This window comes from Mytilus californianus, unplaced genomic scaffold (genome assembly GCF_021869535.1).
Source record: "Mytilus californianus isolate M0D057914Y unplaced genomic scaffold, xbMytCali1.0.p SCAF_1, whole genome shotgun sequence".
NCBI lineage: Eukaryota > Metazoa > Mollusca > Bivalvia > Mytilida > Mytilidae > Mytilus > Mytilus californianus.
This window is the reverse complement of record NW_026262581.1, coordinates 3412935-3437200: the sequence shown is the minus strand read 5'-3', so window position 1 is coordinate 3437200 and position 24266 is coordinate 3412935. Positions and strand designations below refer to the sequence as shown.

General features: G+C 31.8%; 2 protein-coding genes across 12 annotated transcripts in view; one reads left to right on the top strand and one right to left on the bottom strand.

Annotated features, from left to right (window-relative positions):
* The window catches only part of LOC127734999 (von Willebrand factor D and EGF domain-containing protein-like), a 51538-nt gene extending 39217 nt beyond the window's left edge, over positions 1–12321 (bottom strand). For both annotated transcript variants that reach the window (XM_052245100.1, XM_052245154.1), the window contains exons 1-4: positions 12218–12321; positions 9520–9691; positions 2431–2643; positions 852–970 (exon numbers count right to left, since the gene is read on the bottom strand). In XM_052245100.1, the coding sequence (XP_052101060.1) occupies positions 852–970; positions 2431–2643; positions 9520–9691; positions 12218–12290 (577 nt within the window). In that variant the 5' untranslated portion in view covers positions 12291–12321. The remainder of the gene's footprint in view (positions 1–851; positions 971–2430; positions 2644–9519; positions 9692–12217) is intronic.
* Positions 1–21820, top strand: part of LOC127735736 (oncoprotein-induced transcript 3 protein-like) — a 68865-nt gene extending 47045 nt beyond the window's left edge. Inside the window, exons 1-7 of one of the 10 annotated variants that reach the window (XR_007998666.1) lie at positions 13323–13637; positions 15175–15384; positions 16572–16739; positions 17525–17578; positions 18274–18293; positions 18511–18591; positions 20370–21820. Coding sequence is in view for 1 of the 10 variants with exons in the window: in XM_052246060.1 (XP_052102020.1) it covers positions 13562–13637; positions 15175–15384; positions 16572–16739; positions 17525–17578; positions 20305–20309 (513 nt within the window). In the remaining 9 variants the exon portion in view is untranslated. Of the gene's footprint in view, positions 1–13318; positions 13638–15174; positions 15385–16571; positions 16740–17524; positions 18592–20304 lie in introns of those variants that run through there. The other 9 variants (XR_007998652.1, XR_007998626.1, XR_007998638.1 and 6 more) reach the window with 9 other exon arrangements.
* The last annotated feature ends 2446 nt before the right edge of the window (positions 21821–24266 follow it).

Here is a 24266-nt window from a genome sequence, read left to right as displayed (position 1 = left end):
CCGATTGGAACCCTTGGTTAAATTCCTTCCATGCAAGCAGCAACCGTCTTTCAAGAAAATCGTGATATGAAAGCAAGATATTGAATATCGTATCAACTGGGAGGTATATATTAAATATGCAGGCGCTATCAAATGTTCTAAGAAGAAATGAAAAGTTCAAAATTGGGAAGATGAAATGATCCCTTTCTCGTAAAGTTTCGTTCTCACCCGACCTACATTGTCAATTTCTAGATGTATATCAAGATATAAGGCATATTAAACTGCATCTGTGGTATCTTTTATTTTAAGTTCTATGGGAGAGATGCGTTAAACATAGTCAACAAACTTTGAATTATTCAGTTATATGATAGCTTTTATATATCGGAATGTGAATTTAAATGATAATGCTAGCGTCTTTTCTTTCTTCCTGAGAAATCACTGCATATAAAGTCTGCTTTAAATAAAAAAAAGGAACAAGTCTGCAAGAAAAGCTATTTGCCATAGCAGTGCCAATTGTTTAAAAAATACGTTCTCAAAAAGAAAATTGATAAATTCACATCCTTTGGTCATTGAAGATTAACGTAGTTGTCACATTGTCTCATTGTCTTAATCATTCATTTTTTCATGAAGAAGGTAGATTAATATGCTTTTTCATTAATATCTATTTAAAATTGTATATTGATCAATATTTTAGTTTTCTGTATATATGGTCTCATAAAAAAATGGCATTACTTTTAGGAATTTTCGGATTCAATTCTCCTCAACTTCGTATTAGCTTGGGCTTTCAAATTGTGTTGATTCAACAGTCACTGACGCATCTCCCATACGAAAATGTTGAAGTATTCCTTATAATTAATGGAGGTAATTTTTACCTAATGCTATGTGTTCGGAAGTAAACATTATCTTGGTAGAATCAACGACTACATTACATTCACTTCCATTCAAATTGCATTTCCAAATTTCTCTAGAGGCAGTTACGAAGAACATCAACCTAAATAAAAATGATCAAATACATTTCTGATGATGATGAAGGTTGTGCAAAACATTTCTCCTGTTTGTACAGTCTAAAATTTTGATAATTGCTTCATACACATTTATTTTATATTTTTATTTGAGCTATTTAACGAATGTAAAACCTACTTTCTGAAGAATATAAGTCCTTCGTCAATATAACAATAGTAAATGATTGATGTTTTATTAATGATGATTTAGATTTGAATACTGAGGAGTGTGTTGAAGTCCCAATATATTCCTAATACAACATCTGTTGAAATGACAAAACTTTACATTCTGTACTTCTAAGGGAGGAACCCTAAAAGTAATGACTATTTATTACATTCGCAGGTAAAATGTTATTTTCAAATCATGGGTTCATATTTTAATTCGATATTTTGAACAATCGTCTACCGTTCAAGGTGCAAAAGATGTATGCCTTTATAACTTTGACCGGTGATAGAAACATGAGTATATGTCCTTTTTACGTTCTCATCAGACTTTCTTAATAGGTAAACGACATTTCACCTGTTGGCGATATGAACGCCACAGTTCGAAAGATAACTGACTGACATATCATATGATAGTGTATCTGAAGTTTTGATCCTACTGTTTTGATCAGAGTCATTATTCACAAAAGCCAAAACATGAATGAAAAATATGCTCCTGCGCGCATATATTTTCCCAAAGCAAGAATCGTTTATAGACGCGATAAATAATTTCATAAAACCACATTACGCCAAGAATACTCAGCATACTTTTAAAAGCAGAAAAGGCATGGAGCTAAAACGGTGCTAGAAGATTGTCAGCTGTAGAATCGAAATGCAAAACGAAATGTTAAGTGGATAATGAAATCATTTCAAAATGATTTGAACATGATTTTGGAACTTTGTGAACATGTTTGAAAGTGAGGCGAAAGATACCAAAAGGACATTCAAATTTATAAGTCGAAAATGAACTGACAACGCCATAGCAAAAAACGAAAAATGACCAAAAGATAAACAGCTTTAAACATAACACAACAAAGACTGGGCAACACGAACCATATCGCACATTATTCAACAAAAACTGAAATTCTACTACACATTTGTTCACTTCTACAAGCAGTTTGATAAGCTCGATGCATGTACCTTGATACTACAAAATGAAAATAATATTAAATTTGAAGCTATGGTGAAATCTTTATAATCGTATGTTCGGCTTCGAGTTAAATGTGTGGATTACTGCCAAATTTAATATAAATTTAAAATAAGTTAAACCTTAGAAAATTCACAATTTCCCCTTCCTATAAAGAATAGGTATTTCTCTATTTTTATTTGTTGAACGGTTACTGCAGGGAAATGAACATTCACAAAGTTTAATAAAAGAAATTGTTTATGACATTATTTCATCACAAGTGCAAGGAAGCATATTTTCAAAATTTAAATAATACCTATTTTCAAAAGTTCATATAGTTACCTGTTGCTAATATCAAGGTCTACATCCAAGGGAAAATTCACGTTATTAACTATTATGGTTGAGTCTGTTCCATCGAAGTTTGATCTGAATATCTGGTTACTTTTTACTGCCCAATATAAGTGGTCGTCTATTGGATCAATAGCAACACCCGTTGGCTTGTTTACATTTATTATAACTTCTGGTGTTGAACGATCCTCAGTTGGATATTGAAATCTATAAAAAAAAAAATAAAAAAACACACACAATAAAAGAAGGATCAAATTCCTTTGTATTTAACTGCATATTTTTTTCTAAATTAACTCATATCAGTTCTTAAAATAACCTAATAAAAAATGAAAACAACACTTTATATATGTTATGCGTTTGAAGCGCTTTCCTGAATTACCTTCTTCATGAACGCTCAAAGCCAAAAACCAGCAGTTGAAAGCCAATGATGTTTTAACAGTACAGAATCAATCAAAGAGCTATACGATAAAAAGGAAATTAAAAATAAAATAGCCATATCCATCTAAGGTCAATTTTGCTTAGGGAGTTGAAACCTTGTTTTCGTTATAATTTCAAAATTTATTAATGGACAATTTTTTAAAAAGTATGCCATAAATCATGTCAGTATCGACGCACCGACTACTGATCAAGTGACACCCAAGTGAACTAAAAGTCCACAAGCCGTTATACCGATCCAGTAATATAAAAACTGTAAATAAAAATTTATAAATGTATGCGTCTGAGGCGTTTTTCTGGAGTTTCCTTCATTAGGTAGGCTTTAAACCAAATCTTTTAGAGCCAATGATGTACTGAAACACGTGGAAAGCTTTATGACCAAGAGGGACCTAAAAAAAATAGCAAACTCCGTATATCTTTGCCTAAAAAAGTTGGAACCTTAGTTTCTTTATTATTTCTCAATTTATGAACGGACACATTTAAGAAAGATATGTTATTAGTCGTGTCATCAACAAAGCACTTTTAATAAATTCGATAATACAATAGCGGTTCTTGCTTTGTCGTTGTATTAAATAATGTTGAAATCAACTGTCTCCTTCTGTATTCCTTCGAGTCGTGCAATATGTCATAACCTTAGCTACTATTAGCACAAAGAATTTTTTAGAATGTTTTATGTTGAGACAGACTGATGTTTTACTTTTTCACATCATTCTTCCCTTAAGATTCTACGCTTGTTCATGCATTGTACAGAAACGCATTAATCATATAATCTGTCAATTTTGCATAAATTTAAACAGTGCAATGAGAATATTTTTTGGTTATATAGCTCTTCAACTGTCTAGGTTATTATACATCCTTGGCTTTCAAATATTCGGCTTTGAGCGTTCCTGATGAAGGCAAATCCAGAAAAGCGCTTCGGACGCATGCAATTTATAACGTGTTGTTTTCATTTTTTTTTTTCAAAGTAGAAAAAATGTTATATCCTCCTCCCACTGTAAGGGCAATAGCTCGTATAAGGAGTAGACTGCCAATTTCGCCAAGATTGACAGATTTGTAGTTCGCTTGTGTCTAGCTGATAATTTTAACTTTTTCAGTTTCTCACCATCTACTATAGTTTACGCAGAAATAACACAAAATGGTTCAAAAAAAGTCATGCAAGGAAAATAACTCTCATAAGGAGTCAACTGACGATTTAGGTCACGTTGCCTTAATGGTAGATCTTGTCCTTCTAGTCATTTTTGACATATACAGTACAACTCTATCTACTATATTTTCCATAAAAATGTAGATTAAAAGGGTCTGTCAATGGCAGAAACTTCAATAAATCGACTGTTGACTTTGGCCTACTGAATTATTTGTAGATAATGTACTGGTGATCCATTTTGTTTCACAGTTTCCATTTACATTATGGTGCAGACTAAGCATTACATGTAGACGGGCGGAAAAATTTAACTCCGAGTGTAATCGCGTGCACTTAATGTAAACGCCGCGTTAACTTTGCGATAACTCCAAAATTTCAGTAGACATGAAAGTAAACGGGCGTTTACCTCCGCGTTAACGCAAAAAAAAAGGTGCGTCTTTTAGTTTTGTAAAGAGTATACGGGCGTTTACTTCCGCGTTTACTTTCGCGTTAACGTGAAAAAGACGCGTCTTCTATTTCTGTAAAAAGTAAACGCATGTTTACTGTTTGTAGTAAACGCGCGTTAACGCAGATTGTCATCGTACCATGGATACACTGACCTATCATATGACTAGCTACGTAAAATGTTTCACTGCACATTTTCGACAAATATATAGATTAACGATAACAATGTATGATATGACACGTATTAAATTAATTGAAAAATCAAAACTTAAATAAGTAACAAAAAGATATTTATTCCGGGATCGTAAAACCTTTTTATTTTATTTTGTGTCAGTGGACATGGATTTTAAAACGATAACATGGTCCGAAAACAAAATTCAGATTCATGATATTTTTGAAGCCTGACCAAGACAAATTTTCCGTAAAGTTGACCACTTATTCCTGATGCTATCTGAAATAATATTTTCACATCTGCATATAGTTTTGCATTACATGTATTTAATTTTGCTTTTTTTTTCAAAACTTTGTGTCGAGCGATTGCCATTCATTTATTATTTACAACATAAAAATTTGCAATTCAAGATTTTTTTAATATTCTTGTACTAGCCCGATAATTGATTACTTTTTATATTTACGAATTGATTGTTTGTCGGCATCAACAAAAAGAGCCAATATTTTTCTTTTTGTTAGAATATCATACAACGGCATTAGAATTCTGTTCTTTTGGTCCCTAAGGATCAACACTTTTACACAAATTGGGAGCTCTATAAGTCTACGGTTTCTAATATTCATGTCGATAACAATAAAAAGTGACAATATGTCTCTGTTTTACTAATATTCTTGTACTGGCCTAATAATTAAGTACTTTTTATACCTCAGGATGGATTGATAGACATAAAAATGAAGAAATTTAAGTTTAAAATTGCAAAATTGTCGCAACATTCGTAAAAGTTCCATAATCTCAACATTTAATGGTTGTGTTTTGAAGCGAGGCCAACAACTGTAGTTATTCAAAGTGCATAAGGTTCGTTTTCCCTGGTGATTGTATTTAATCATTTAACCCTTGTTCACATTCAAAAAAAGACATCGCCCGTCCTTATACAAAGTCTAATCCCAACGCCTGGTGTAAACATGGACATACACAAACACAAATGTACTATTTGATTCATACACAAAAACAAATGTACTATTTGATATTATAATGATTTTCATTCACCCAATTTTGTGACAAGGAATAGTGCACATTTCTTGAAGCATGACTCGGTTAAATCTGCCCTAAAGACTGTTGATTACTTACTCATGATACTGTATAAAACATAATTTTACATGTACAAATGGTTTTGCTGTATTTAATTTTGGCATTATTTTAAAAAAAAATTGTGAATCGATATTTGCAACTTATGAAAAAGAAAATATAGAAAATCCGCTATTCAAAGTTATTGGAACAGATTTTTTGTAATTAATGAATGTTGATATTTCGAATAAAAAGTGTTTTTGAATTGTTACGGTTTTACATATACGTAAAATATTCTGTTAAAAGTCATTTTAACAAAATAAAGAAATGTACAAATGTACACGAAGATTATTTTATAATTTACACAATAAGTTAACTCGAAAAGTAAACGTATGTTTACTTTCAAGTGCACGTAAAAAATACACTTGTGAAATATGTAGTAAACGCCCGTTTACTTTCAAATACACGTAAAACTAAACTTGGGAAATCTGTAGTTAACGCCCGTTTACTACTGACTAAACAAACACAGATTAAACGCGCGTTTACTCGGGTAGACATTTGAAATTTCCATGTTGACGGCGTTAACGTAATTATAGTAAACGCGCGTTTACTGGTAAACGCGAAAAATTAAACAAACGCGGCGTTAACGTGCGTTTACTTTATGCAATGGTTCGTCTGCACCCAACTGTATCTACAATAGAGTCTTCAAAAAAATAAAAATGGTTGCAAATCGTCTTTCAAAGACAATAAAAGGAGTGAACAGACGATTTCGAAAATTTAACTTATTTGAAGAATATGTTCAACTGATCATTTTTGGCTTTACAGTTTTTCTCTTTCTGGTATATTTTTAAAGATAATAGCCAATATTACAAAATAAATGGTGAAAATTGTCATTGAAGGGAATGATTCCTGTAAGTGGTCGTTTGCCAGTATAGGTATAAATAAATAGAATGGAGATCTTTACATTCCAAACATTTCTGTCCTGTCATACTTTCTCGATTAAAATGCTTTAAAGATAATATACAATATTTGCTTTCTACCCCCTATGTTATATTTTTAGCCATGGGAAGAAATGTTGGTTGACAGGCGGAATCTTCTGACACATGTTTTAAAATAGATGTCCTATGATTGATTGTGAACAAGTTTGGTTCCAGTTGACCCAAATGTTTAAGAGAAGATTTTTGTAAAAGTTAACGAACAACAACGGCTGACGGACACAAAGTGATGGAAAAAGCTCACACAGGCCCATTGGGTAAGTTGAGGTAAAATGTTGCCATCATAAAGTAAAGTGGTATCTCTAAACCCTAACCCAACAGTACTGTCCATTTAAAAGTTCGTGCGACTAACTGACACACTGAATATAGCCTGGCACCCTTTTGGAATTTGTTGCATTCAAGATAATGATGAAATTACCGGAAACCACTAAATAATAAGATGTATCTTTTATAGCTTTCTTTTCTTTTCTATTGTGAATTTTCAAACTGGAAGTGCAATATGGCGGCCAACTTGACAGCAAAGCAATTAATAGACATGTATGTTCTTACGTGTACTTCTGCAATCAGATGTGAGTCGTAAGACACTTAATAATATGAATTAGAAGGTTAAGGTTGTGTTTTAATACTTTCCAAGAAGTTAGAATTAAGAGAATTACAACAACACTTTCAGATATATTGTTTTATGGATACCTCAGATACACTGATCAGATATATTTCAAGAAGGAAGCGGTTGATGCGTTCTTTGTCTTAAAAATTTCAATGAAATGCAGAATCAGTCTACAAATCACCGACTACGTTATTGATCTGTTCCCGAACTCATTTATCATTAACATATCACATAGTTGACAATAGGAGATATTTTTACATTCTAGAGTTTTCTTTTTGTATTTAGACCCCAGATGACAACGCATATTTGTATTTGAAATTGTAAATACAAAACTACATAAAAAGATAAGTAAATAAACAACAAAGAGAGAGCAATTAAGAATAATTGAAAAAAAAATATATTTTATAACGTACGGCTCCCATTAGTTAGAAATCGGTCAATTTGAGAAAACTTTGTCTTATTAATGTAACAGTAGTAATTCTAGAAATTTACTGCTTATCTTATTCTAATGGAGAGGAACCAATGATAGATTATTTCAAATAGGTCGAAGGCAGTACAAGTCCTATTTCCGTCTAATCCCTAGCTGGCTTATTATTGCAAATGCAGCTTGCGAGTTTTGTCATTAGACGTCTTTCCAATTATCAAGAAAAAAAGGACAGAAGTAAACAAAAATTTCCTTGTCCATGCTATGTTATAGGTGAACAAAAATCTTTAAGCTAAGAATGGTAATAACGAATATATAGAAATGTATTCTAAAAGCATTTGTCTTGACGTTCATGCTCAAGCAATAACGTGTGAAGAGACTACTCTCTTTGTCAAAAAGGGAATAAATCTTTCAAACAACATCTTTCAAACGTTCGTTCACAACATATTATAAAAATAAGAAGATGTGGTATGATTGCCAATGATACAACTCTCCACCGTGATCAATATGACATAGAAGTTATCAACTATACGGGACCGTATGGCCTTCAACAAAAGCAAAATCCATACCGCATTGTCAGCTTTAAAAGGCCCCGAAATGACAAATGTAAATCAATTCAAACGAGAAAACTAACAGCCTGATTTATAGACAAACCAATGAACGAAAAACAAATATGATAAACAGCAACAAACGACAACCACTGAATTATAGGCTCCTGACTTGGGACTTACAGAAATCTGTATTAGTATGGTAAAACCTTGTCGTACAGATTTGCAGTAGGCATTTGAACGTCTAGTAATAAAGGAAAAGTGCAAAACCAACAAAACAATTACTCATCTAGATGTATTCCTAGTTATATTCATAAGGGACATCAGATTGTCGCCTTACTTCGTAAGTGATGCTTTTTTTCGATAAAATTCAGGATGTTTTCTTTGACAGGACATTTAGCATTGAAAAACAAGCCCGTGCAACATCTACGTCAAACTTCTTTCAAATTTGAAATTTATAACCGAGGACGCGTGTAAAATGCTACTCAGTCTACTTGTTACCTCTGTTCTTTCAATTGGCTTCCAGTACAGTATCGTTGTCAATTTAAACTGTTTATATAGATATAAGAAGATGTGGTATGAGTGCCAATGAGACAACTCATCATCCAAGTCGAAATTTATATAAGTAAACAAATATAGGTCAAAGTACGGTCTTCAACACGGAGCCTTGGCTCACACCAAACAGCAAGCTATAAAGGGCCCAAAAAATTACTAGTGTAAAACCATTCAAACGGGAAAACCAACGGTCTCATATATATAAAAAAACGAGAAACGAGAAACACTTATGAACCACATCAACAAACGACAACTACTGAACAACAGATTCCTGACTTAGGACCGGTGCAAACAATTGCAGCGGATTTAAACGTTTTAATGGTACCAAACCTTCACCCTTATCTGAAACAATAGTGTAACATCACAACATATAAAGACACACTATAAAATATCAATTGAAATAGATTAACTCAATCAAAAGACATATCAACCCCGTTAATGCATCAAAATATTACTCGGAACCTAAGTTGCCAACTTCCCTAGGTATATTTGACCAGAATGAATTTGGCGATTCTTTTTAATTCCCTTTTAGTTTTATAACTCCTAACGTTTCTACGTGTTTATACATTACTGGCTTTCAAATGTTAGGGTTTGAGCGTTCCTGATGAAGGTAAATCCAGAGAAGAGCTTCTGTTGCACGAAATTGTTATTTTCATTTAGGAATATCTCTACCTGAAATAATCACGTGTACATATTATACCTTGAAATTGTGTTTCCGTGATAATCCGACCAAAAGATATACTGTTTGGAATAGTGGGAATCAAGAAACAATATGTAAGCGTAACCATCGGCCAATATTGTAACGTTGTCTGATTTCGTATCAAATAAACCAATTGAATGAGTATCAGAGAATATTAAAACTGGATACGTTTCTAAAATAGAAATAATAAAAATTTCACACTTAATGAAAATGAGAGTAATATACAACAACACAATCTTTTCCAGTCAGCATAATAATAAAGTTCTTAGGGAACTGTCTACCCTTCCATAACACATGTGTTCTACCCTTGCCATACCAACTTCTCCTGGTGCTTTTTGGTTATAATAAGTCTTTGTTTTATTTTACTCAATTTGTGGCATACTTTTGTTGATGTCGTTGTTAAATTACTTTGTATATGAACAGGTGTTTTCAATTTTCTCGCTCCGTTTTAAATTCGTGCATCAGGTTTTTTTTCTTCTTGACTTGTATATTCAAAGTGAGTTTACGAGATTTGAACATAAGTAAACTACCGTTGCCTCTAATTTATCGTTGACCGTTTTTTTCTTATGGTTTTCAGACGTGTTACAAATGTCTTGCCTTATTCACATATAGTAAATAAAATAAAGCTTAAAGCATACGGGGAAATGTGATTGTCCTGACATGATATTGAAAATGGCGGGTTGAACTATGTTTTACGACAATCTTTGGATCCATTTGGTATCAGTATTTGTTATTATATTGCATATCGTTACATAACCTCCAACGGGACATGGTTGATTATTTACAGAGCCAAATGGACGCTCACACTTTCAGAAATTTGGGGTCCTCAGTGCTCTTCAACTTTGTACTTTATTTGGCCTTTTTAACTTTTATTAATTCGAGCGTAACTGGTGAGATTTTTTGGGGATGAAACGCGTACAAAATTTCAATCCTGGTATTTTTGATGAGTTTATTCACTAGGAAAAGTAGCCACAAGACATTATGTGGTCAAATGTCCTGGAAATTCCCACACCAGAAATTAATTTTATATCGCAAATCAATGCACATGTTGCTACATATTTACGCAGCTTAACGGGCTTCGTCAAACAAGTGTACATGACTGATGTAAGAGTACAGTATAGTACAAACAAAAAATAGCAATTCATTCAAATTGAATAAAAAAAACTTTTATGATTAAAAACCATAAAGAACAATTGAAGGTCTTTCCACCACAAATGCACATGTTAGGAAAAAATTTATTTCCGGTTTATCATGTCAATTCTGGTGTCAGATAATAGCGTAATTAGCGCTGATTCTGAAAATATATGGTTTTTAAATACTTTTGCGTAAAATAAGGGAGAAAGAATTTATACTTCCAGTTTTCTAAATTTCACTTCCGGTTTCATTTAATTGAACCTTACTTCACACTGATTCCAAATATATAAAGCTCTAGTAATTTTCGTATGAAAATAATGCAAAAATGGCTACTTCTGGTTTACAAAAGGTCACTTCGAGGTTATATGTCTGAAACTCAATGTAAAAGACCCCATATCTTTATCATGTACCAATGAGGAGGTACATACAATTTCAAAATCTAGAACGTCAAATTCACATTTGACTTGGACATCAATTTCAAGGTCATAATGCAAGGACCTCAAACCAAAAGAGTCAAGGTCTCTTCTATATATTGGTAATGAGTTATATAACCATACAGCTTATTGCAAATATAAGAGTGGAGAAAACTCTCATTAAATGGCAACGTACCCTTTCAACCAAAATTTAATTGTAACGACATGTCGCAACTAACAAAATAGTAAAAATAGTTTGTTGCTATCTCATACGGTTTCTGATAGTAAGTGAAAATGAGCCAAAATCAAAATTTGAAATATGACTTTGACCTTTGACCTTGACCTCATTTTCATTTTGGTGGACCAAGGACTTCAAATAAAAAAAAACTAGATCTCTATGACTTATGGTTTATGAGTTACCTAAACATTTCACTTATGTTAAGAAGGTGAAATAACTCTAATATGGAGTCTCCGGAACGCTTCGGTCAAAATTAAACGTAGCATTCTGAGGATATAACGAGCAATTTGGAAAAATAAATTTGTCACTTTCTTTTAATAATATAGAAGGAGAAGTTATAACAGGAAAAACAATGTTCGGGGAGATTACTCTTACAAAGAAAAGTGTTCGGTTAAATAGGGTCAGTTTCAAAAGCGTATAGACTCTTCGATATCATTATTATACCAAAAATCTAAGAGACATCTTTTGAAACAACAATACCACGCAAGACAAAAATAAGGCGGAAAAAAATAATCACAACAAAAGCAAAAGGTCTTTCCACAGAAAAGTGGAAAGATCTAGTTAATGTCACTTTTCACTCCGAATATCTAAAAAAAAAAACAACGCCAAAATAGTATTCAAATTGATTATTCCGTGCTCTATGATGTAGGTGTAACTGTAATTAGATAAGAAAATGATTTTGTGACATAAACTAAATAGAATAAAATAGTTTCACCAATATAGTTTTAGGATGTATATCGTGACGGGCTTATTTCAAAAGACGATAAGTATGGACAACTATTATATAAATCTATGCAATACGTAATGAGATTATATAAAATTACATATAGGAATGACGTAATTTTAGACAGAATGTTTTATAAAAAAAACAAACAAACAAAAAAGAAGAAGAAGAAAAAATGTTTTTACTCACCGTCATCATTTGAATTAAGTGATAAGCCTACACGAATCAATATGAAAACAAATACGATATTTGTTGTGTCCATGTTTTATTTTTCACCGGGAAGTCTGAAAACATCATAATACGTACTTACGTCATTTAATTTAAATAGAGCATTGGCTTCTTTACTATTTAAATTATATTTTCTATAAATAAAGATACTCAGTGGATATGTATTTAGTACAAACTGGTTGATACATAACTTGCGTTAACATTATTCGCTCTTGATCATTGCTTTTAATACTACTGTACGTGGATAAAACTCAGAAACGAAAAATAGCAATGATAAAAATTTGGATGTGGTACATGTATCTGTGAATTCATAAATAAAATTAAATATTTCGATGATAATTGTGTGCTAATCTTAAATAATTTAAACAATTTTTCATGCATTTTGGTACCTTTTCTCTAATTTTGAATCCAGTTTCAAGAAGATTAGATATATAATAAAATTAACGGTACCAATTTTCATTTTTCTGCGCTACTAGTATATATAAGTCATTCCACATTCAAAAAAGGCCCAAAGTTTGAAGAATTAAACATATGAATAGATAGACATGCACTAGTAACAGAACAGAGACCTAGGACATAATATATTAATTCAGAAAAAAACGGTCAGCCATCCTTTCCATTAGTGACACCCGACGTGTTTCTGTTGATAAAATCCACTGATATACAGCTAGCATGGTTTGTTTTTATAAATTTAAAATGAACTGATTAGCAAATGCTCCAACGTTATTATGAATGTTTTTACATTCGACCCCAGAGTTTTCAATGTCTACAAAATATACTTATTATTTTTATTTTTATGAGCTGACTTCTGGTGCAAACTTAAAGTAACAGATATCATTTCCACTCTATGAACGGGCTGTCCTAATCGTTATATTATAGTTTGCCTTGCATATCTACCTATTATTCATGTACATGCAGTACAGTTGTAAAAATGTATAATATAGTATAAAGATTCGACTTCCCTTTAAATAAACAAATTTAATTGGTCAAATCAAACAAGGAAGTTTTCTAATGTGAATAATGAATACTTCAACGATTACCTATGAATACATTTATACTTGTACTGTAATTTGATTCGCATAATGAAAGCATATAAAATATTCTAATATAGTATGAGTTGTCTTGTCCATTTTCAATATTTACAAATAAATAACACCTTGCTGCTACTGTGTGATTGATATGTAAAAAATAACAGCAATTTGAATGATTTTGGTGGAAGTTGATCTTTCATATGTTTATATGACAAAGATGTGTAAATTTTAAGGTGATGTGTAATTTGTGCTTCCGTTTAAAGTTCAGGTTAAAATGGTGGCTTCTTCTAGTACCTGCTGTGGGATAATTTTCTACCTTATTCAAGTATGCTTTCTTCAATTGGGGAATGGTAAGTACCTCTGGTTTTTTTTACCTCATATTTCTAATTTTGAAGACCCCCAAAATTTAATTGTTCAAGTTAATATGGTGATAGTAATGCACGCTAAAACAATTCAATATGGTCAAAGAAAAGTAATAAAAAAAAGAAAGAAAGAAATGTCTTAAGATCAGGACATTTAATTTAAGAATTGGACGCAAATTTCATGTATATTGCAAATTTTGATTGATATTTCTCAACAGTCATTTTGAAATGCAGTGCTATACTTTTTTTAGTAATTCCCATATACATATGTATACCGGTACGTCCTTTTATCACAATGTCATATATATCTGAAACGTAAGATAAGCTTTATGAACCTGGTAATCGTGGTGTTTGTGCGAGGTTTTTGCATCATTTTTATGATACCTTCAGTAATTGTATTTGTTTAATATGTGACTTTCAAGACTGCTTTAAAAAAAATTTGAATGTGCTCAAGGTATTTTAATTTGTTTGATATTTCGCTTGTATAATTTTTTGTATGGATTTTTTTATGAAAATTAGCATTTGTTATCCGTGACTATTGTTTCATGAATGTATATTTGATTCCAGCGTTGCATTCTGTATGTTGTGGACAGGCTCTCTGGACCCACAAACCCTTGCTGGAATACTACTATTCGCCTTTGCTGGATATATAAATAAACACCACTTCGAAATTCCCCACTGGGTTTCATTTTCTTGTTTCCATGACGATTTAGTGAAAAGATTTTTGTAAATCTATCCAGTTTTAAAGGACATTGACTTTTATAGTCCCTGTTATTGGTTTAAGTTAAAGTCCAGATTTCAAATTCGTATCACATTGTGCATTACTTCTTGGATTATTTCTATTTGGAGGTGTCATTAATACACCATTTAGTTAAACTGTTTGTATATGTATACACAAATACGCAATCTAATTAAAATATATAACTCCGATTTCGTTACACTTTATACGAACGAGTTCTATATTTTAATTAGATTGACAAATACGAAGATGTGGTATAAATTCCAATGAGACAACTATCCACAACAGTTGAAATGAAGTTGATGTAAGCAATTATGGGCAACCATACGGCCTTCAACAATGAGAAAACCAATACCGTTTAGTCGGCTATAAAAGGCCCGACATGAAAAATATGAAACAATTCAACTGAGAAAACTAACGGCCTAATTTATTACAAAACAATTTACGAAAAACAAATATGACTTTTAGTCTGTGAGGCGAGTGGTTATAACTTTGATTGCAAAGATTAACTATTTAGTGTGTACATTAAGGGAAGATTGTGATGAAAGATGTCTTATCACTGCCATATTAATAAAACAAATCAACGATGGTTTATGATTCTCATAATGAAAATGTTAAATAGAAGATATAACTGTGCCTTTTGGATTATTACATAATTTTGTTGTTGCAAGAATACTCTGTCCACAGTAAAATTATGTATCTATATTTACCGTAATTTAATGTAAGTGTTGATTATCGAATTTAAGTTGGGAATCAATCAAATAAAATATATTTTTGACATTCCAGCATTTGACCCATGCTATGAGTATTCGACTATTTCCAATGAAGAGAAGCGTTCACCATCTTACAATTTTGATCTTAACAATGACATACCTATTTCTGATGAAAGATTGACACAGGATTGGTACAGGATTGAAATGGACACTGGCAGTCTTATTCCAAACCAAAGTCCAGGAGCTTTCAGATGTGGGACATTTAATCCTATATGGTTAAACGGTATCTTTTTTTTATGTTCAGCACCGATTAATTTGATAAATAATATAGTTCTATTCGGAATTAAAATAAAAATATTGACGCATTTACAACCACTCTTAACGCAAGCATTGTTGTTTTTTTTTTTTTTTAGCTGTTTTTTTGGAAAGGGGGAGGGATCTCTATAAATCAATACAAATTTACAATATCCAAGAAATTCAAAGCCAAATTTTTGAATGGCATTGTATTATAAAACATGAGAAAAACTGTAAGTCTGGCGATAACGTTAGATTGACATTATTCGACATGCATATGATCTATTGGAACTAGTCAGTTAATGAAAGTGAGACATTGTAACTTAATGAATACAAAAATGTAAATAATTACTCTAATATTAATTGAATGTTTCTCCATCATGTGATGAGTGCCACAAGCTCAAAGGAACTTCTTTTTGTCCCAAAACTATTACTATGAATTTTGGGTCAAGGAACAGTAAATGCTACAGATTTTTGTGAAATTTGGCTCTCAACTTCATTTAACTGTTTAACCTGCTTAACATTACAAATTTGAATCATTGATATAGTATCAAATGCATGCAGGATCTGTGGAAAAATTTACAAAATATACCTAGCTTGTGAATTGGTACGCCAGCCGCGCGAATAAAACTCATCAGTGGCGCTCGAAAAAATATCATTTGACACCGAAAGTGACTGATTTCACCAGAAGTGGCTTATGCCTTATTTCATAACAAAAGTATAACAAAATATGTTATTTTTGAATCAATTTAAAATACTCTTTCTTCTGATACCAGATGTATTCATTTACATTTATAGTTGCTACTTCTGCATCGTGCCTTTACTCAGGTTTAAATGATAGCACTTCAAGACAGTATAATTGAGAAAAAAAAACATTTGATTATGTTGAAAATTTATCAATGCGTGAAAGGTTTTGAAATTAGACCGACTTTTGTCGTATATTTTTACATATAAATTAAAACTACTCAAATTTCACTGTATATACATCAACATGTTTTCTTGTGAGGCTTTAGGTTTTGAATTTCTTAATCAAACTATTGGTACACACATATTTCGTAATCAGTACATTTTTTATTGCGAAGATACTAAATATATAGATTAGTAATGTTCTAAAGATTTAACCAATATCTATTAAATTATCTTTCTCTTGTTTGATAACAAATTATTTTCATGAAGGAATATTACCATCAGTACCAAACGTACAAGTTAGTCTACCAGTGTGTGTTCAATCATTCGACAACGGCTGTTCTCAAACTTGGAACATCAACATTAAATTCTGCTGTGGGAATTATTTGGTATATGAACTGCGTACAAGCGCTGTTGATAAGTCTGCCTATTGCTTCGGTAATTATGTATTCAATGTCAGTATTAACTTTGAATTAGATAGGTTACAATTAATCAACCCTAATCGTGATTATGCATTATAAATTAAATATGAAATTGCTCATAAAGGAGGGGGGAGTAATTTAGAAGATTTTTTTCCGTTGTCGTTCCAAAGATTTAATGTTTTAATGTTTCTATCTTTGTTTTGTTTTTTCTTTTGTAGAGGTGATTTATAACTTTAACGGTACCAATTTTACAAAACGACAAAGGCATTCCAACAAGTAAAGTCTCTTTGGTGATTATCGAGGAAATATAATAGCAAATCAAAATTAAAATACAAACGTTGAGGGCTGATCAAATCAAAAAGTACCAAAAGTATAGTCAAAACCGAACAAGGAATCAAGAGCTATGCATGACGAAGATAGATACCTTAATTTAAGTTATAACCGAAACATTATCCGTATATATTTATGCCAGTCCAAAAATCTAGCTACTGTGCTGGTGGTACCATCAGAGGGTTAACGGTAACAAATGTACTACAACAACAGTTACATATTTTGAAATTAAACGGTTTTTTTTTTAGTTTTTATACATCCTTGGCTTTCAAATATTCGGCTTTAAGCATTCCTGATGAAGGTAAATCCAGAAAGCGCTTCGATCTCATGAATTTGTTAGTGTTGTTTTCATATTTTAATGTCTCGTCACAGATAATCAAAGCTTACATAATTAAGAATCTAAGGTATTGCATCAATTTACTGTATAGAAATAATGTTTCAACTTGTCATTATATTCTTTGTTACTTGTAGGAAATGTTTCTAGTGGATTTAACTTCTTAGAAAGTAACGATCATATATGCCAAAGTAAGTCAGTAGGATGTATTTCTTATTTAGAACAATATCAATACAAAAAATATTGTTAAAATGAATCATATCAGTTACTCTTAACAATACAAAGTCTGCAATATACTAGTACATTTTTGCAGTAAGGTTGATAGTTCTCTTCAAAAAATATAATGTGTTTCGCTGTATAACTAGATTGTCACTATATGTGATTCTATTTTATCATATGGAAAATCTTACTACTTTTTACATTTGTGTACTAGATTACTTGTTTTTAACTAACAGCTTGCTTCAGCTAACACTTCTAATGATGTTTGGTCTTTTAAAGATGCTAAGCTATGTACATTCATGCAAATGTTATAATATATGGTTTTAATGAATAACTAGGTTTTTTTCAAGATTACATTTCAAAGTGAAGTAAAAATATTTTGAGAAAGTTTAACATATGAAACATTGCAAATATAAAGAAAAAAAATATGATCTGTCTCACTTCTAAAATGAATAGGATTTATTTAAAATTATCTTATAGAACTTGTTTGATGCCAAATATTATACTAAATTCAGTAATACATCTTTGAACATTATAGTTATTGATCGTTATGGAATGTGATTCATTGATCATGAAACAGAATATTTTCCATATAAATGCAACATAATCACAATTTGGAACATGCTCTATGTATGACTTAGTGATTTTAACCGTGTTTCATTCTTAGCAACACACCAAGTTAGAACTGTAAGTACTTTACCATTTATAAAATATTTCGCACAACCTTTTAAATAAGAACATTAAACTATATAAGAATAAAATACTTTTTGTGTGAGTTAGATGTTAAACGTTACAGTTAATTCATTACCCGATCATTTTTATATTAATTATTATACGAAACTGATATTAGTCGAATAAACATATTTGGTACCTTTATTTTTTATTATTATGTCTTAAATTTCAGAAGTTTCTGCTTCAACTTTGATTTGGCATTACATACAGAAATTATCTTAGGCTTTCTGTGACCATTATTACAATCAATAGGGTAAGTTCAATAACATCTTAAAGTTCCGTAAGATGTATAAGTAGCGTTTTATCTCGTCTGTAGCTTTGTTTTGGAAGTGTTTAGGCAGGAAATATAACTTGTTGTTTGGTATTCTCATTCAATAATCATTAACTGCATTTTATAATTTCAAAGGAGAATACATTCAAAAGATGGTAAATCACCAAAAAAAATAATACATTATTCAATATTTTTTTCTTTCTTGATTTGATCACCTCGTCTCAGGAGAAGATTCTGAAATTAATGCATCAATTGGAATTTACTGACCCCATATATATCGTATTAGGTCACTATCACACTATGTAACGAATTTATCTTACCGACTATCTTAACATGTGGTATTTAGACTAGTGGCCTATCAAAGTGATCAAGTCTTCATTGCCGTTAGTATTAAGAACCTACTTCCATTGGTCTATACAAAAACAAATACCAACAATATTAACTGTGTTTTATGAATTTGTTTCAATCGTTCATCATCAATTTCTTCGTCTGTTGAAACCTTTAAGTTTTTTCCTCAACACCATGTTATTTTTATAAAGGGACGTAACACCACTACTAACCGCGTATTGAAAACAAGCCCCGCCTACTAACCTAATATGGAATATATCTCCACGCGGTTGCTTTTAACCAATCATATTCCTAGAAATGTATAGGAGGTAAGATAAAAGTAGAGATTCCCCAATTAAGAACACTTAAATGAAAATAACTCTTTACAAATATGGAGATCGAAGCGCTCTTATTTTTGGATCTTCTTCATCAGGAACTCTCAACTTAAACAAATTTTGGAAAGTCAAGGGTATATTAGAGGTTAAATTTACGAGAAGTTACCTGACAATACGGGAAATAAAAAGAATAGCTAAATCCATATAACACCAAATAGTCGGAGGGAGTAGGAACCTTAGTTTCTTTTTTCAAATATATCAACGGAAAATTGAACTAAGGTTCAAATGTATGTAATAAAAAATGTCAGTAGCGAATCACTGCTCAATGAAAAGGTGATACTCTCAGATACTACCAATCAACCAGCAGCGGTAGCGATCCAGTTCTAGGAATTGTTAATAACACTTTATTAATTTCGTGCACATAAACACATTTCTGAATTTATCTTTATCATGAACACACAACTCAAATATTTGAAAACAAACTTTTTCTCTGTCTATTAATGAGAAACCCCAAAATGCAGGTAATGAGGTCTTTACACTAAATCCATTGGATGTTGGATTTGTACTGATTGATATTTTAGTCTTGATGTATCCATCTGATGAGTTAAGCTCTTTTCAACTGATTTTTATAGTTTGTTCTTATGTTGTACTGTTACGCCACGAGTTGTCTCGTTGGCAATCATACCACATCTTCTTATTTCTATATTTTAAACATACTAAAACGCTTTGTTAAATGAAATCCCACAAAACATCGTGATATCCAATAAAAAAACGGTAAATTACCTTGGTAATTGCATTTTATAACAATGACTTAGCACTTCGTGTTAGCTTTATAACCATAACTGTTATCTCAGCTCAGCAACGTGTGTATTAGGTTTTACATTTTTTTAAATTGGTTTGCCTGGTGCATTACTAATAAGACATTAAATCTCGCCGTATTACACGCCACTACCAAACCAAAGGTGATATGTGTATCCCAGTTTAATGCATAATTGGAAAATCAAATATCTAATGCTCCTTTTTAATATTTCAGTGTGACAAGTCGTCGCAGCGTTTGTTAGGCAATTAAATGGAAACACATGCTATGTCTCTTTGCAGAAAATATCCTTATCAAGATTTATATTGAATGTTTTGACGTGAGTGAAACTTGAATGAAAAGAACCTGAAATTTTGTTAGAAAAAGGAATAACAAACATACTGAAGTCAAAGGCAGATTCAAAAAGGGGAAGTCCGTATAAGTTGACAAAATTAAACAGTCAATCAACGGAACAAGTGAAAAACAACTGCATTTCATCTCAGCGATACAACTACGCAATCTTTAAAAAGGGTCAAATTAAACCAAGGAAGCAAGACCAATAAACTCACATTTATTTGAACGTCTCGGTATTTCAAATATTCTTTGAATTTGTACAAAATGTAAAACATTTTAGATGTATTTGTATAATTTGAAATTTTGATACTATTTTATAATAAGAAATTTAAATACCTATACGCAGCTGAAGATTTGATTGATTTTTTTTTAAGTTTTGCATTTTGGGGTTTCTCATGTAACAAAAGAGCGGCAATGGCATTGACTTTCAAAAAGAACAGGATAATACGGAAAGCAAAAGTATAAACTCTCCTACATGTGATCAATCTCTAGCTTTTTGTCTCGCCGTGACGGAGTCCAAAAGCAAGACATATGCAATTGTATAAGCATTAGCACATCTCATTTCCATGGAGAATATTTGGTCCCGCCAACCCAGTCATGGTCTATTGACTTTGAAACTTTTGCTTAGTTTACATGTATTCGTTTGTGATTGAACCGCTAATGTTAAGTCATTGATATTCGGTATGCAAATTTATTGGTATTTTCAAGTCTCGTTTCCATGGAGATTATATAGCCCCACCCCCTCATCATGGTTCATTGACTTTGAAACTTTTACATAGTTTACAAGTCAATGTTTGTGTTTAGGTTTGTTGAAAGGGAACGACTTATGATAAGTCTATGGTATTTGGTATGCAGTTGTATTATCATCGGCACATCTCATTTCCATGGAGATTGTTTAACCATGTACCTTCAGTTATCGTTCATTGACTTTGAAATTAAAGAGCCTGAAATATATAAGTTCAAATCTGACTAAGGCCATCTACGCCTTGTGTTAGAAAGACCGTAAAGTTTCAAGTCATTCACACTATTTTGTAAACATCAAAATGACGAGAATAATTAGATCTACAAATAGCTAAGTCGAATGACCGAAATCGTCAATTGACCCCTTATCCGAATAATTGCCCTTCCAGAGAGATTATTACCAATTCATTATATGTTTTTTGCTAAAACTATTACACATAAAGAGTATCTTTCAGTATTAAAAATTATCAGCAAAAGATGATCTTCAAAAACGTCCGTACGATATAGCCAATTGACCCTATACTGGAGATTTTACCTGTGAAAGACCATTTCTTATTTGTGTGTGTTTTGTTTTTGTTGTTTTTGAAGAAGCTATATTCGATAGAAATGATTGTTGCAGCAAACATGTCCAACAAAATAAATAAAGGCAACAGTAGTATATCTGTGTTTAAAAGTCGTAAATCGATTGAGGGAAAACAGTCCGGGTTACAAACTTAAACCGAGGAAAACACATCAACTATAAGAGGAAAACAAAGGAACAACAGAAACATTGAAGTGCAACAAAAACAAACGCCAACATACATAGAAACGAGCTATTTGATAACAACTGCCATATTCCTGACTTGGTACAGGACATTTTAAGAAAAAATGGTGGATTGAACCTGGTTTAATGGCTAGCCAAACCTCCCGCGTTATGACAATAAATAAGATCTACATGTCTTAAAACGTCAATTCACCCTTTATAAGAGTTATTTACTTTGAAAGACGACTTTTAGATGGGTATCACCAGCCCCGTAGTCAGCACTTTTGTGCTGACATGTACTATCATTAATAAAGAATAGAGAATGGAAACGGGATGTGTCAAAGAGACAACAACCCAATAAGATATACAAATGTACCAAAATTAAACAAAGCACACAAGACTCACAAAGGCTAGAGGTTCCTGACGTGGGACAGGTGCATATATGCGGCGGGGTTAAACAGGTTTTGTGAGATCTTAACCCTCCCCTATACCTCTAGCCAATGTGGAATAAACAAACGAACAAAATATACCAAATGGGACAATCGAAAATAATAAGTAAAAAAAACAGACAACGACATGGCTAAAATCGAAATTGAAGACAAACAACAATAGCATAGCATAACACAAAAAGCTAGAGATTGAGCACACAAAAGAAAACTTTATACCTTTACTTCCATAATATCCCGTTTTTCTTTGCCGTTCTTTTGTTAAATGAAAACCCAAAAATGCAAAACTAAACAAAAACATGATCAATCGAGTCTTCAGCTGCTTATAGACATTGTGGAATAAAAAAAACACACAGCAAAACGCACAGTAAATAAACTCACTTTTAAAGAAGTCCGAGTCCGATGTTAGAATAAGTTACAGAAGAAACTAAGCTACATTACAATGATAAACATAAAGTAACAAAGGACTACTAGCAGTTACTAACATGCGAGCTTCAGTTAAACAGATTGAAAAATTATGTCTTCATCATATGAAAATCAACCACAATCCTTCCAAAAAGGTGTTTACTATCATGCCATCATAAACTATACGCGAGGAACATAACCTGTATCATGCTAACAACAGGTTTAATCCACCATTATCTACATGAGGATATGCCTGTACCAAGTCAGGAATATGACAGTTGTTTTCCATTCGTTTGATGTGTTTGAGTTTTCGATTTTGCCAATGATTTTTCGATTTAAATTTTCCTTGGAGTTCTGTTTTTTGGTTATTTAACTTTTTTTTTAATAAATGTGTTTATTACCGATGCAAAGACCCTATGAGTGAATCACTATTAATTCCAAAAAATTCCACCTTAAATGACTTGACAACAGTATCATAACTATGTCCCATGTGAATAAGTCTGTTTAAAGGTTTGGTAAGCTTTTGAATTGAATGGCGACATGATTGTGCTTTGTGTAGAATATTACCATAAAAAATTGGATGTGAAATACCTAGACGTATACATGTAAGATGACTGCACATTGATAAAAGTTACCAGACGATATTTACCCATATTTTCAGTGTTTGTCTATCATATTGAAAACGTTCATGAATATATACAAACTATAATCAGCAAGCTTTAGTAAGGTGAGCAAATCAGCCTTCTGCTTATATTGATGTTGTTCTTTATTTATGTAACCAAAAAATTACAAACTGTCAAGCATTCATTTAAAACATAAATATATCAATTTCACAAGTTGTTTTATAACTTTGACAGATATTCATTTTTTTACAATCTTTATTGATATCCAAAAAACTGTTTTTTTTAATACATGTTAACGATGACGTTTGGTTTGATTAGGGTCGTTATTCGCAACCTGATAGATTAGTAGCTTGTTTCACAAATTCATTAAATTTGATACAGATTACTTTTACATTACGTATTTTAAAGATTACCGATAGGTCATATAATTTTTTTATGTGTTTCTTATTTCATACATAGATGAATGAGACGTGACAATACAGTTTTAGAAATACATAAATTTGATTCAAACAAGCGAGTTGCTATTCTTAGTGCTTGTAAGGATTATGCAATGAAAACCCCTTAGGAAAATGTTGAACTTAAGCGATTTTGGAATCTCCTGACTCTTTTGGTTTCATGCTCCTTTTCTTAGTGCGTCTGAGGACTATGAAGTAAAACCCATAAGCACAGATAACCTCATGCGGTTTTGGACAGATGCGGCACTACTATTTTTATACTTTCCGAAATTATATTTTTTTGGCTTCCATGAGATTCAATCACAACTGAAGAACTCTTATTTCGGTTTGATTTATAGCATGATACTTCACATGGACACTTCTGAAAAGAAGTATTTTTGTGGAGTTAAAATGTCGGCAAATAAAATAAACACTAACCAAGAAAGTAAGTAAG